This window comes from Stegodyphus dumicola, chromosome 9, assembly GCF_044657685.1.
Source record: "Stegodyphus dumicola isolate Sdum_Otavi_A_Nest chromosome 9, ASM4465768v1".
NCBI classification, from domain to species: domain Eukaryota; kingdom Metazoa; phylum Arthropoda; class Arachnida; order Araneae; family Eresidae; genus Stegodyphus; species Stegodyphus dumicola.
This window is the reverse complement of record NC_140776.1, coordinates 173388823-173404380: the sequence shown is the minus strand read 5'-3', so window position 1 is coordinate 173404380 and position 15558 is coordinate 173388823. Positions and strand designations below refer to the sequence as shown.

General features: G+C 30.8%; 1 protein-coding gene across 3 annotated transcripts in view; it reads right to left on the bottom strand.

Annotated features, from left to right (window-relative positions):
* Positions 1 to 15558, bottom strand: part of Rbsn-5 (Rabenosyn-5) — a 53524-nt gene that overhangs the window by 3565 nt on the left and 34401 nt on the right. For all 3 annotated transcript variants that reach the window (XM_035357744.2, XM_035357746.2, XM_035357745.2), the window contains exons 6-7: positions 7697 to 7908; positions 453 to 523 (exon numbers count right to left, since the gene is read on the bottom strand). In XM_035357744.2, coding sequence (XP_035213635.1) covers positions 453 to 523; positions 7697 to 7908 — 283 coding nt within the window. The remainder of the gene's footprint in view (positions 1 to 452; positions 524 to 7696; positions 7909 to 15558) is intronic.

Genomic DNA, 15558 nt, shown 5'->3' with positions numbered 1-15558 from the left:
ATGTCTGGTTAAATCAACAACAAATGTTAAATTTCTTACCTATATATCATTATATACCTAATCATTGTTGTCAGGAAAATTTTGATTACATTTATTAAATAAACTGTTTTAATATAGCTTGAGATAACTACATCATCTCATTATACTACACAATTTCTCTGTATTTAATTTCTGTTTCTTCAAGTAGTGTGACAAACTCAATAAATTAGAGCTCGAGGATAAGATTTACTATTTTAGCTATTGTTTCCATAACCTTATCCATCTGAAAATGTCATCAGCAAATACATAACTAAAATGTATTAGTATGTTCCATAAAATTGCTTTGGGAGCCAAATGTAGGGCATCAGTTTGAGACTACTGCCTTACAGAATGCTTTAAAAACATCCATTTGTGCATAAAATTCAATTACTTAAAAATCTTGAAAATTAATAAGAATTTATGACTGAACTTACTTGAGAGATTCGATCATTTCCAAGTATAGTGGTACAAGTCTTTCTACTTCTTCCATATATTCTTTCATTCTCTATGAAAATAAAAGAAAGATGCAAAAATTAATGGAAATTTTAATGCACATAAAGGAAGAATAAATTAAAATAGTTAATATCATACAATGTATACAAAATATGCAAATCAACTTGAATTTTAAGAGGTGGTAAAATTCAGGATTAATTTCAATAAAAGTAGGCCTAGCCATCCCCTTGAAATGCAACAGCTCTCTTTCTATTAAAAATTAAATTAATAATCAATTCATTTTATTTTTTAAAGATATATAATGTTATTTTTTAACATATTTCAAAACTTCTTAATAATAAATAATGCATCAGTATTTTCATAAGCTTTAATACTTTTATACTAATACAACTCACGCTGCAACCATGAATATATGGGAAGTTAAAAATAAAAATTAGTTCAAACAGAATGAAAAAGAACATATGTGCACTAAAAAGTTTCTCTTTTTTATCATTGGAATATATTGGATAATAGTAGAAAAGGCTTAAAAGGTGTAAAAAAATAATTTTGTTTAATTCATAAGTAATAAAATATGATTAATCCGTGAATGGTGGTGGTATTTTTATTAGCACAAAAAGCGGCAGAGTAACAAATAGCAGAACAATTAAAAAAAAAAAAATCCCGACATTTACTCCTAAATATTTATAAAAAATTGCTACTTCTGGTATTCTGTTTCACCACTCATTTTTCATATATTCTTTTCCAATAAAATTATGAACATCATTTTCATTAAAATCAGTTGAAATGATTTTTAATGGAATGTATTATTTGCATCAAATTTAATCCGTGAATGGTGGTGGTATTTTTATTAGCACAAAAAGCGGCAGAGTAACAAATAGCAGAACAATAAAAAAAAATAAAAAAAATCCCGACATTTACTCCTAAATATTTATAAAAAATTGCTACTTCTGGTATTCTGTTTCACCACTCATTTTTCATATATTATTTTCCAATAAAATTATGAACATCATTTTCATTAAAATCAGTTGAAATGATTTTTAATGGAATGTATTATTTGCATCAAATTTAATATACACTTACATTTCATATGCATATAGTATTTGCTTTAAAATATGTAAAAATAGCATAACTCTAATCTATATTTTTGATAAAGAGTTCATACAAATTATTCTTTCGAAATCATATCAATATTTAAAACCAAGATTAATTGAAACAAAATGATAAATAATTTTTTTAATTTAAAAATCAATATTAAAATCTGAATTAGAATTTAAAAGAACTTTTTAAATCTAGATTTAGATTTAAATCAATTAAAACCATTGTAACCAATCCTTTAACATAAACTGTGGGACTAACTGTGACAACAAGGCTACCCTCTGGTGAGTAGCCAGAGAAGGACCTTGTAAAAGCCAAGTGTCTAACTTGATAGGTTGTATCAGACTCTTGCTCTGCAAATTTCTTAAAGTTAAATGTAGTGTCCGTGTGTAACTTAAATCTGTTAATAAATACTTGTTACACTATACAGGACTTTTGACTCTTCTATGACCCTATCTAAAATGACCCCCCTCACAAAGTGACACCCAACTTTAATGTTTAGCTTTAAGAATTTTCATTGCCTTTTACTCACTTTCTTTTCAGAAATAGTACTTGCATCCGCACCCTGTGGATCCAACTCCTAAAACTTTAGAAAAAGAAACACCTCGCCTGTCAGGGATGAATTTTTTTGTGTGTGCCACTCCGATGGCTTATCAGCAACAAATAGTTGTTGCCAACGATACAATTTGTTTTACATTTAAACACTAATGTTCTATAATGTGTTAACTCTTAATGTTGAAACCATGAAAATACTTAAATATGAAAACGTAAAAATATTTTACTGTGTTCTTAAAGTATATATGTATATCTTTTATGAATGTATCATTTGAAGTGATTTAAGAAATTCTTTCATTTTGTTTACACATAATGAATGCATGAGAACAGCATAATCATAATATTCAGTTTTGTTTCAAAATGGTAATTGTGGTAAAACATAAAAAGGTGTAATATATTCAAAGCGAGGCACTTAAAGAGTAAAATTCTGTATTAGAAATATGCTGAATGTATTCAATCTTATAAATGCAGTTTTGATTTGAGCTTAACTTGACGAACCAGTAGCTCAATGACATGTTTATTACCCTGTTGCCTCCATGACGGTTTTATTTATTGATCTTTTTCCTTGCATTTCCGGTTACATTGCTGAAAATTGTTTTTATTTGATTATATAAAGAAGCATAAGATTTTTTTTTTTGGCAAAATGTTATTTTTTTTATACTGATTGATAAATGTTTCAGATGTGTGAGATTCTTTTAGTTTCATAAGTGTATTGCTATCCAGGAATGTTTTTGTTCTTTGAGAATAGAAATAATTAAAGGAAAAGGATTTTTATTGATGTTATTTAAACTGTGCCATTTCTAAGCCCTGTAAAATGTTTTCTTTTAAGGAAGAGAGTGTTTTTTGTATATTATTTTAACACTGTGTTACTTTTGATACAACTAATTTTAGTATAGTGCTCTTCTATAGTAAAATGACTACAAATCTTTTCTAGGTAAGGTGACCTCATTACAACCTTCTAGTTAGTGCCATAATAAAGTGTTTTTTTTTTTTTCATCCAAGAATTTATTTTAAGTGAAACATGTCACCATGTTGTTTTTTGCTAAAGGACGTAAACAAGATATGTGTGTTCTAGCAAATGAACTTGGTGTGAATGTTATGGAACAAATGACAATAGTTGATATTAAGGATGCCATTTTAATGAGTAAGAGATATAATGAAGAGTTCACTAAAGATTTATTTTTTAGCATTATTGCAGAATGAAAAGAAATAGAGGAATGTGAATTTAATGAAAGAAAACAGCATGAGAAACGCAAATATAATGAAAGGAAAGAGATAGAAGAATGCAAGCATGAGCTTGAGAAATTGAAAAAATTGAGAAATTGAGGCTCTGATTCTGTACCTGCTTCGAAACTCACTGACACGGATATTCTTAAGTTACAGTTACAAACTTTAATTCCTCACTTTAATCCAAAAAGTGATGACATGAGCCTTTTTTTCACTTTATTTGAAAGGCAAGTAACAATTTTGAACATATTTCAAGGGAAATGAGGAGTGTATCTCTTACGTTTGTTACCTAATGACATTGCAAAACTTATTGCAAAGGAATCTGCTGTTGATACACAAGATTATGACAACATCAAACAAATTATCTTAAAGCATTTTAAACTAAGCGCTGAAATGTTTCGACAGTTATTTTCACAACATCGCCAAAGTCCTGATAGTACATGGTGAGATTTTTACTTCGATTCAAGAAATTTCTTTGATGGCTGGATTGGCGAATTAAAAGTCAATACTTTTGAGAAGTTAAAGGATTTGATGATATTGGACCACATTAAAAGACGGTTCCCTTCTGAGTATAGAGAACATTTTGTGGATCATTGGTCCGAGTGGACTGATCCACTTGAACTGGCTGATATATTAGATTTATATGAAGAAGTTAAAAAAATCAGAAGTAGAAACATCAGTAATAACCGTCTCAACACTACGTTAAGACACTATGTTGTGGCCGTCTCAATGTAGTGGTCCTAAAAATTATAAAAATAACCCTCAAATTGTTAAAAACTCAGCGAGAAGGAATTCTGGCATGAGAGAAGATCAACCAACTGTTAGTTGTTATGGTTGTGGAAAATCAGGTGTCATTAAGGCTAAGTGTCCAACCTGCTCTCCTCCTTTAAGTAAAGAACCAGCCGACTTCAAAGCAATAGACTTACATTCAGTGTCTGTAGAGACACCTCACACGACTCTTTTAAGAGTAAAAATCAACGGACTTACAGGAATTGTCTGTGCTGACACTGGCGCTACTCTCACTATAGGAAACCAAAAAAACTGAGACTAGAAACAATGTTACAAGAGCTCCCAAATCCTCCAGTTCTGTCTCTCCTTGCCGGGATGTTGGCGGAGCCAGAGGGGAAGTTTGTAACCAATCCTTTCACATAAACTGTGGGATTAACTGTGACAACAAGGCTGCTTTCTGGTGAGTAGCCAGAGAAGGACTTAGTAAAAGCCAAGTGTCTAACTTGATAGGTTGTATCAGACTCTTGCTCTGTAATTTTCTTAAAGTTAAATGTAATGTCCGTGTGTAACTCAAACCTGTTAATAAATGCTTGTTACACTATACAGGACTCATCAATGACTCTATCTAAAATGACCCCCTTACACCATCAGTTAATATTAAATTACGAGATACAGATTAAATTAAAAAGGATCCTTTAAAACCACATAAAAATACACAGCAAATCTAGCATCCAAAATAATAAATGTGGTAAGGAGTCAAAAATCAATGGCTATGATTTAGCTAAAAGCTAATATTATGTGATTAAAAAAATGTATGCTTCTTCATTTTAATACTCATGAAAATACATGAAAAACTATATATGCTGCTTGTAAAAATTTTGTTATTTTGCTGTTGTGCAAGTGTTGCTTAGTGTGCTTTCGTGGTAAGCATGAAGAAAGTGATGTTGAGTAATAAAATTAAAAAGACACAAAAATACATGTAGGTCATTTGTTTTAAAAAAATATACATACATATGATTAAACAGAAAAAAGATTGAAAAAACAAACAAAAAAAAGTGTGGCAACACATGACTTCCTTTCAGAAATTCTAAAAATTCTAAATTTTGAGATTTTACTGTTGAATTTTATGTGGTGTAAGTGCAAAGAAAGCAGTGTTTAATAATAAAGTTGAAAAAACAAAAAAAAGTTGTGTTAGCATAGTCTAACAGCAGATTGGTAAACTGTGAATGCAGCAAGAGTATAGAAAACCTTAATAAACCCTCTGGTGCAATGTTAATATTTGAATCCTTTTAGATTTTCATTGTTTAAGTGGGGAGGGGTGCAACCACAGCTGACACATCAGCGTTACAGTAACAAGAAATTACTGAAGAAATTAATTTCAAAAGAAGAAAATTTAGATAGAATAATTTTAGTTAGAAAAAATTACTAAAGGAATTGATTGTCTTACTCAATTTTAGTAATTCCTGCTTTGATGGAATGCAAAATTTTTGCTTATAGGATATAAACTTGGCTTTATATGAATAATTTGATGAAAATTTTATCAAATTTTCCTTTCCTTTAGCACAGGGTAGCCAAACTTCCTGACAGCAGAAGCCACATTTTACAAATTGAAAATTTTGAAAGCTACAAATATATTTTCCAGTATTTGCACACATTTTCTTATTTACATTGTTTTAAAAGTAATTAAATAAATATTTATGAAAAGAAATATATGAAATAAATTATGGAATTAATGTAATGCAATATAAATATAAATATGGACTTTTATTTCTTCTGCTTCATGTCCAGAAAATTTTGTAATTGTTGACTGATTTCCACAAAAATAAAAATTTTCATTTAACAGAGAATAAAGTATTAATTGTAAGGATATATCCAGTGATTTTTCTTTATTTGTAACTTATCTGCTCTTCTTTGGAAAGAATAAAACAAATAAAACTGGAGAGCATTAGAAATAGCTTTTTGAGAAAGTTTTATTTGAATCTGGCAAAGCACACGATGGCTAACTGCTTAAGGGAAGTGATGCATTCATGGAGAACTTTCTGAGAGAAAACTTCTTGTATGTTAGCTATTTGAGAAATTGTTCAAAATAAACTTTCAACTTTAGCTCTAAAATAACATGGCTATTATAGTAATTTTTAAAAAATGGAATTATTTATCACTACGTTTCTACTCTGGCAATTTACAGACAGTGAATAGTTCAAAAATGATTAAATTATGACATATATAATGCAAGTTAATTTAAATTACTAATTAATAAAGAAACTGCTGGCATACAGACGAGTGGTATTTAAAGAGCAAAAGATCCTCATGTGGTTTGCAAGTTTGAGTAAAGGGGACTACAATCCACAGTTTGGCCATGCCTGCTATAGTACTAAAATCTGAAGGAATGCCATATCTGAATGTATTTTTAATCCACTGAAATTTATCATAATTTTGAGGAAACTACTTGTTAAAATAAATGCTGAATTGAGCTAATGATCTTTGAATTCCAGAAATGATATCTGTAATAAAATGTATTTCATTGTCTACAATAAAATGCTGCAAAACTTGGAAATAACTCATTTCTTTTACTTCAGTGATTTTTCCTTTCCCTCCCCCTACCACAAAAAAAAATTCTTTTTATATGGCAAAATTTTATCAACAAGTAGAATCAAATGAGTTTCACTTCCTAACACAGATGCACTCAAAAAGCTGAACTTTTTCAGAAGCAAATTGAACAACTTTTAATATTTTTCATCGAGATTATAACTAAACCGTTGCCTCAGTTCAAAAATAAGAAATAATATCTTTCCACTAGAAGGTACTACTAAAGAATAAAAAATCAATATGTTCAGACCATAGAATGTTTCACACTTTGAAAAATCTAAATTTCTGTGATCAAATGTTAAAAGAATAAAATAATAATAATAAAAACACCTTAATTTGCAAATCAGCACTCAAGTTATGAGCAACAAACTGTTAAATGCTTCTGTAGGTAGAACAGAACAGGTCCAAATTGCATCATGAGCTTTCTCAAAGATGAATGCTTTTAACAGCCCGACACTTAATGGCTATCAGAGCATATATAAAACGTACATTTTACATATATGTACGTAGCATTTTAAGTATATGTGCATACATAAAAATCACAGCTCTCCTATCTATTTAATTTACACCTCTTCCAGGAAGTTCAAACCCTCTTGCTTACCACCATTAATTTATTCACGATTTCAATCACAATATAGTTTCTCATTTCTACGTTGTCTTTACAGAGGGGGGGGGGGATCATTCTATTTTTAAGTAAACTTTATTTGCAGAAGATTTTACAAATCAGTGATTGAAAGAAGACAATTTAAAGTATTCCAACATTCCATTATTACAAAAACTAATAAAGCAGATTATAAATTATAAAGAAAATATATGAATAAGTGGAACATGTTTAGCAAAATTTAAAATAGTAAGTCCATTTATTTATACTACCTTAGTTTACATTCATTTTTTGCACGTTCTGTTAAATAATAAGTTCTTGATAAATATTTTCAGATTTTATAATTTTATTAACTTTCATAAATGTCAATAATAGCAACTTCTTTTCATTTCTAGTTACTTTTATATAGAACAAATATTTATTAGAATGTACCTCATACATTTGAACCAAAAGTGGCCTATGATGCTTTTGCTCCACCATCTTGTCATGCCTTTCCAACAACATATGACAATCTTTACAAATTCGAATTAAATTCTCCCCACCAGCAACAGACATCAAGCTTGCACTGCTAGGCCTACGAGGAGTAGAACTTGGCTTAGGTAATAAATGTTGGTCGTCAGATACCATAGGAAGTGTTAATTTACCTGGAATTGGAATATTGAATTAATTTAATTGGAAAGAAAATAGATGTATATAAAATTTTCCACAGCTCGCAGAAATTAACATATTTAATTCAGCAGATTCAGTTTAATTCAGTTTTGTTAAAACAGAAACAAAGAAAATACATACATAAAAGATGAGACAAACCAAATGATTTTTGTTTATTATCATTTAAAATAAAATTTATACCAAAAATAGACAGCATGTGAAGAAACTATTGTAAAGATAAGGTTTTGAATGAACAAATGCAAACTTGCTTATTCGAAAATTTAATTAACTAAATATTAATATTAAAATAACCTTAATTAACTTAAACTAAATTACTTAAGATGCCATACTGTTATAAACATAAACTTCTTGAAATCCTTATGCTCAGCTTATAGTATTTTCAATCTGATCAACTTTTTACAGCATGTAATAAATATTTGTTATTTTTTTTTTAAGATACATGCAATTAGAAACAATAAAGTGCACTGTCCTTTATCTAATATATATTTCTTCTTCTTTTTCTTTTTTTCAAATTTTTCATAACACAAAAATATTTTCTTCAGACATACAGTGAAACCTTGGTCAGGGTTCAAAGCCACATTTTAGTTAAAAAAATAAGCACCTATAAGCACTTTTCAAGCACATTTTAAGGAAAAAATAAGCACCTGTCTAATTACATTATACACAACTGCATAACCTTTAAAGAAAAATTAGACTTGTAATTTAAAATATGAGCTATGCAATATTTATTAAGAGAATGAGCATTACCTCAACAATGGAAAACAATTAACTTTTTTTTTTTTTTAATTTTAAATGACAGTTCAATTTACAGAATTAGTTTACAATGAGAGAAAAAAAAACTATGCAATAATAAACTATATTACAAAATTTAATGATGATATTTCAGTTGAAAATATAGAAAATAAATAATAATAAGCCATTTTAATTGTATTCGTTTGGCACCTAATAATAAATACAATTTATTTTTCCACTCATAATAATATTTAAATAATTTAATTTAAATCAAAATTCTGAACATTTTCTAAATTTTCATTGCATAACAGTTTTCCCTTAACATATATCCCAAGCAAAGTAATTTAAGTAATAAAGAGGCACATTTCTGAAATCAGAAGACAGGAAATTGCTTCATTCAGTCATCCTTTAACAGTAAAAGCTTAACTAACCCGCATACTCGAAATTCCCGAATATTCCGGATAGTAACTGGAAAAAGAGGAGTGGGGGAGATTGTAGCTGTTCTTTAGATTTAAATTTAAGCTAAATAAATTATTTTGACATTTCGATATGTGCATCATATAAAACCAACGGAACTGAGAAATATTCGGCTTAGAAAGCACAGTAAAACTCTTTTAAGTGTGCATAAACAAATCTCAGACTGAACATCAAAATTAATTATCAATGCAAAATACCGCAAACGTTATTGCGCAATGCGTGCGGCGTAATTCTTCCATATGGGATATTACGCAATCGGAATCAACACCTGCCGGTATTCGAAGAAAAAAGAACTAAATAAAGGAAAAGAAAGAGACTTACTAATCTGGGGTGTTTCTGATTCTAATTTTCAACACACAGTATTAAATTTCCGAAATAGAATCAATCTTCGCTTGGGTTGGGTAGACCGCAAAAACTTTTAGTCCTATTCAATCCAGATTGGACAGTGACCAAAAAAGGTCCGCTGCTTCAATATCAGAGATTTTGCGGAGAAACTCCTAACCTCCGTACTGTATAATGTATTGGCAAAGAAAATGAAATTATTTTGACTATTCGATTACTTTCCTTTTATTTAAGCCATTCCAGGGTTGCCACTCAAACAGGAGAATGAAATTCCCTGACTTTTCCAGGTTTTCCAGGTGCGTTTCAAGAAAATTCCAATCTATCCGCGTAATGTACGTTGGCTACGCTAAGAGGTAAATTATGGTATTACTTGTATTGTGTAGCAAATTCACTTAATTATTCAATAAATCCCAGAGGACATTTATTCTTAATTATTCTTGGTATACTTAGTTTGATAATTTTGTTTACTTTTCCACTTAAAAAACTTAATAAAATTTAAGATATATACATTGGATAACAAATGTATGTTTTATTTAATTATTACTCATGATCATCACCAGTTCATCACGAGGCTAATCCGGTCCTTATAAATCACAACGCAATGCTAAATAGTTAGGTTAGATTTTAGGTAAATTTAATTTGTGTGAGGTATGTTCTTAAAAAGCACCTTAACACTTGAAAACACAAATATAATTATAATAGTTGTTGTTTTCTCCATTGAAGATTGAGATTAGAATCTTCCCAATCTGGAATAAAATAAGGCTTTTTTTGCAGACATTCTGCAGCTAAACGAAAGAAAGAAATCTATTTTAATAAATTGAGGTATTTTATATTTAGTTCGCAGCATACATAAGAAAAAAATATGTGCATTAAATTTCGTGATGGTATGTCATCATACTGCTAGAATTAATTTCAAGATTATGCCAGAGAAAATTTCCTGAAATTTAAAAATATTATTTACTAATAATTAATAAATTTAGAGGGAAGAAGCATCATTAAATTATACGAATAACATAAAAATAAAGATAATTACTTAAAAATTGAATTAGAATAATCAACGATATTTTGCGGTAAAATTCTAGTATACGGTAAGGCTTTGTGGCACGATTTTGAAAATTGTCGCCAAGACCAAAATGATCCGTTTACTGCGCATCATCATGTCGCCAAATCCATACATGGAGATTATTTTAACCAAAAAACGTCTAAAAAAAGCAAAGAATCTCTAATTCTTTGGTCTATGTAAAGAAGAAAATTTTCCATACAAGTAAAATGCTATTACGCCGCTAGAATGCGGAGGGAAAATTTGCCAAGGGATTTGGCGACGGAACCTGGCGGCCAGAATTTCCCTCTCCGCGATGTGTACCGGAAATTGAGAAACGTGTTAAGAAGAAACGTTCTTTGACAAAAAGAAAGCTATGAATATCCGTTTTTAAATTATTGCGAAAAATCCAAGAAGAAACGTTTTATCAAAGGACGTTTCTTCTTGGATTTTTCGCAATAATTTTAAAAACGGATTTTCGTAGTTCCCCCCCCCCCTGAAAATTACTAACCCATGAATTAATTTATTTGCGCCAAAAAATATTTTCTTTTAATTTAGAGTTTAACTACTTGCGCTAAGACTAAACTTCACGGTTGCGGTGCCGTGCGCTACAATATAGCAAGTGGTAAAGTGTCTCATTTACGCCGCTCCGCATCTGTGAGTGCAATCCAGAGCTGTAACTCGAGAAATAAACAATCTCGTTGTTAGGCGACGTGTGCACCATGTTATTTTCATTTTTGCGATAAATGCTTATCGACGTGGTGTTCACGTCGCTCGCAGTTTGAAACAAAAACATCTCGACGTGCGTGGCACGTCTTTTTAGCGCAAGTGGTTAAAGAAATTTTAAAGGATATTCATTTAATGAACTCTTGATAACGTGACCTTCGAACTTCGACACCGGTTTCCAGCTTTGGCGGCAGATATATCACGCATGCACAGCTGTTTCCCTCTATGATGGAACGGAGCCACGTCTGTTGCAGAGAGGTTTTCCTTCTTTACAATACATATTCTTTGATTCTAACCTCCATGGTGCCGTATACTAAGATTAAACCCATTTTGTTTTATACGAGAACAGGTACTTTCTTTAGTTCATGCACTGCACATGCGATTCTCGAAAATACTGGAAACCAAAAGTTGCGGGAAACTTGCTTTGCCTTTCTAAAAGGCAATCAAATTGGAGCTGCGAAAATTGGCTCTATGCCAGCAGACACTCACGTGATAGGCAATTCACCAAAAAAGTTATCTCTTCCGACGTCGGCGCAAAAATCGCTTTTTTTGGCGGGATCATTGTATGAACTTCCCTGACTTTTCCAGATTCTTGAAATCCTTATGCTCAGCTTATAGTATTTTCAATCTGATCAACTTTTTACAGCATGTAATAAATATTTGTTATTTTTTTTTTAAGATACATGCAATTAGAAACAATAAAGTGCACTGTCCTTTATCTAATATATATTTCTTCTTCTTTTTCTTTTTTTCAAATTTTTCATAACACAAAAATATTTTCTTCAGACATACAGTGAAACCTTGGTCAGGGTTCAAAGCCACATTTTAGTTAAAAAAATAAGCACCTATAAGCACTTTTCAAGCACATTTTAAGGAAAAAATAAGCACCTGTCTAATTACATTATACACAACTGCATAACCTTTAAAGAAAAATTAGACTTGTAATTTAAAATATGAGCTATGCAATATTTATTAAGAGAATGAGCATTACCTCAACAATGGAAAACAATTAACTTTTTTTTTTTTTTAATTTTAAATGACAGTTCAATTTACAGAATTAGTTTACAATGAGAGAAAAAAAAACTATGCAATAATAAACTATATTACAAAATTTAATGATGATATTTCAGTTGAAAATATAGAAAATAAATAATAATAAGCCATTTTAATTGTATTCGTTTGGCACCTAATAATAAATACAATTTATTTTTCCACTCATAATAATATTTAAATAATTTAATTTAAATCAAAATTCTGAACATTTTCTAAATTTTCATTGCATAACAGTTTTCCCTTAACATATATCCCAAGCAAAGTAATTTAAGTAATAAAGAGGCACATTTCTGAAATCAGAAGACAGGAAATTGCTTCATTCAGTCATCCTTTAACAGTAAAAGCTTAACTAACCCGCATACTCGAAATTCCCGAATATTCCGGATAGTAACTGGAAAAAGAGGAGTGGGGGAGATTGTAGCTGTTCTTTAGATTTAAATTTAAGCTAAATAAATTATTTTGACATTTCGATATGTGCATCATATAAAACCAACGGAACTGAGAAATATTCGGCTTAGAAAGCACAGTAAAACTCTTTTAAGTGTGCATAAACAAATCTCAGACTGAACATCAAAATTAATTATCAATGCAAAATACCGCAAACGTTATTGCGCAATGCGTGCGGCGTAATTCTTCCATATGGGATATTACGCAATCGGAATCAACACCTGCCGGTATTCGAAGAAAAAAGAACTAAATAAAGGAAAAGAAAGAGACTTACTAATCTGGGGTGTTTCTGATTCTAATTTTCAACACACTGTATTAAATTTCCGAAATAGAATCAATCTTCGCTTGGGTTGGGTAGACCGCAAAAACTTTTAGTCCTATTCAATCCAGATTGGACAGTGACCAAAAAAGGTCCGCTGCTTCAATATCAGAGATTTTGCGGAGAAACTCCCAACCTCCGTACTGTATAATGTATTGGCAAAGAAAATGAAATTATTTTGACTATTCGATTACTTTCCTTTTATTTAAGCCATTCCAGGGTTGCCACTCAAACAGGAGAATGAAATTCCCTGACTTTTCCAGGTTTTCCAGGTGCGTTTCAAGAAAATTCCAATCTATCCGCGTAATGTACGTTGGCTACGCTAAGAGGTAAATTATGGTATTACTTGTATTGTGTAGCAAATTCACTTAATTATTCAATAAATCCCAGAGGACATTTATTCTTAATTATTCTTGGTATACTTAGTTTGATAATTTTGTTTACTTTTCCACTTAAGAAACTTAATAAAATTTAAGATATATACATTGGATAACAAATGTATGTTTTATTTAATTATTACTCATGATCATCACCAGTTCATCACGAGGCTAATCCGGTCCTTATAAATCACAACGCAATGCTAAATAGTTAGGTTAGATTTTAGGTAAATTTAATTTGTGTGAGGTATGTTCTTAAAAAGCACCTTAACACTTGAAAACACAAATATAATTATAATAGTTGTTGTTTTCTCCATTGAAGATTGAGATTAGAATCTTCCCAATCTGGAATAAAATAAGGCTTTTTTTGCAGACATTCTGCAGCTAAACGAAAGAAAGAAATCTATTTTAATAAATTGAGGTATTTTATATTTAGTTCGCAGCATACATAAGAAAAAAATATGTGCATTAAATTTCGTGATGGTATGTCATCATACTGCTAGAATTAATTTCAAGATTATGCCAGAGAAAATTTCCTGAAATTTAAAAATATTATTTACTAATAATTAATAAATTTAGAGGGAAGAAGCATCATTAAATTATACGAATAACATAAAAATAAAGATAATTACTTAAAAATTGAATTAGAATAATCAACGATATTTTGCGGTAAAATTCTAGTATACGGTAAGGCTTTGGCACGATTTTGAAAATTGTCGCCAAGACCAAAATGATCCGTTTACTGCGCATCATCATGTCGCCAAATCCATACATGGAGATTATTTTAACCAAAAAACGTCTAAAAAAAGCAAAGAATCTCTAATTCTTTGGTCTATGTAAAGAAGAAAATTTTCCATACAAGTAAAATGCTATTACGCCGCTAGAATGCGGAGGGAAAATTTGCCAAGGGATTTGGCGACGGAACCTGGCGGCCAGAATTTCCCTCTCCGCGATGTGTACCGGAAATTGAGAAACGTGTTAAGAAGAAACGTTCTTTGACAAAAAGAAAGCTATGAATATCCGTTTTTAAATTATTGCGAAAAATCCAAGAAGAAACGTTTTATCAAAGGACGTTTCTTCTTGGATTTTTCGCAATAATTTTAAAAACGGATTTTCGTAGTTCCCCCCCCCTGAAAATTACTAACCCATGAATTAATTTATTTGCGCCAAAAAATATTTTCTTTTAATTTAGAGTTTAACTACTTGCGCTAAGACTAAACTTCACGGTTGCGGTGCCGTGCGCTACAATATAGCAAGTGGTAAAGTGTCTCATTTACGCCGCTCCGCATCTGTGAGTGCAATCCAGAGCTGTAACTCGAGAAATAAACAATCTCGTTGTTAGGCGACGTGTGCACCATGTTATTTTCATTTTTGCGATAAATGCTTATCGACGTGGTGTTCACGTCGCTCGCAGTTTGAAACAAAAACATCTCGACGTGCGTGGCACGTCTTTTTAGCGCAAGTGGTTAAAGAAATTTTAAAGGATATTCATTTAATGAACTCTTGATAACGTGACCTTCGAACTTCGACACCGGTTTCCAGCTTTGGCGGCAGATATATCACGCATGCACAGCTGTTTCCCTCTATGATGGAACGGAGCCACGTCTGTTGCAGAGAGGTTTTCCTTCTTTACAATACATATTCTTTGATTCTAACCTCCATGGTGCCGTATACTAAGATTAAACCCATTTTGTTTTATACGAGAACAGGTACTTTCTTTAGTTCATGCACTGCACATGCGATTCTCGAAAATACTGGAAACCAAAAGTTGCGGGAAACTTGCTTTGCCTTTCTAAAAGGCAATCAAATTGGAGCTGCGAAAATTGGCTCTATGCCAGCAGACACTCACGTGATAGGCAATTCACCAAAAAAGTTATCTCTTCCGACGTCGGCGCAAAAATCGCTTTTTTTGGCGGGATCATTGTATGAACTTCCCTGACTTTTCCAGATTCTTGAAATCCTTATGCTCAGCTTATAGTATTTTCAATCTGATCAACTTTTTACAGCATGTAATAAATATTTGTTATTTTTTTTTTAAGATACATGCAATTAGAAACAATAAAGTGCACTGTCCTTTATCTAATATATATTTCTTCTTCTTTTTCTTTTTTTC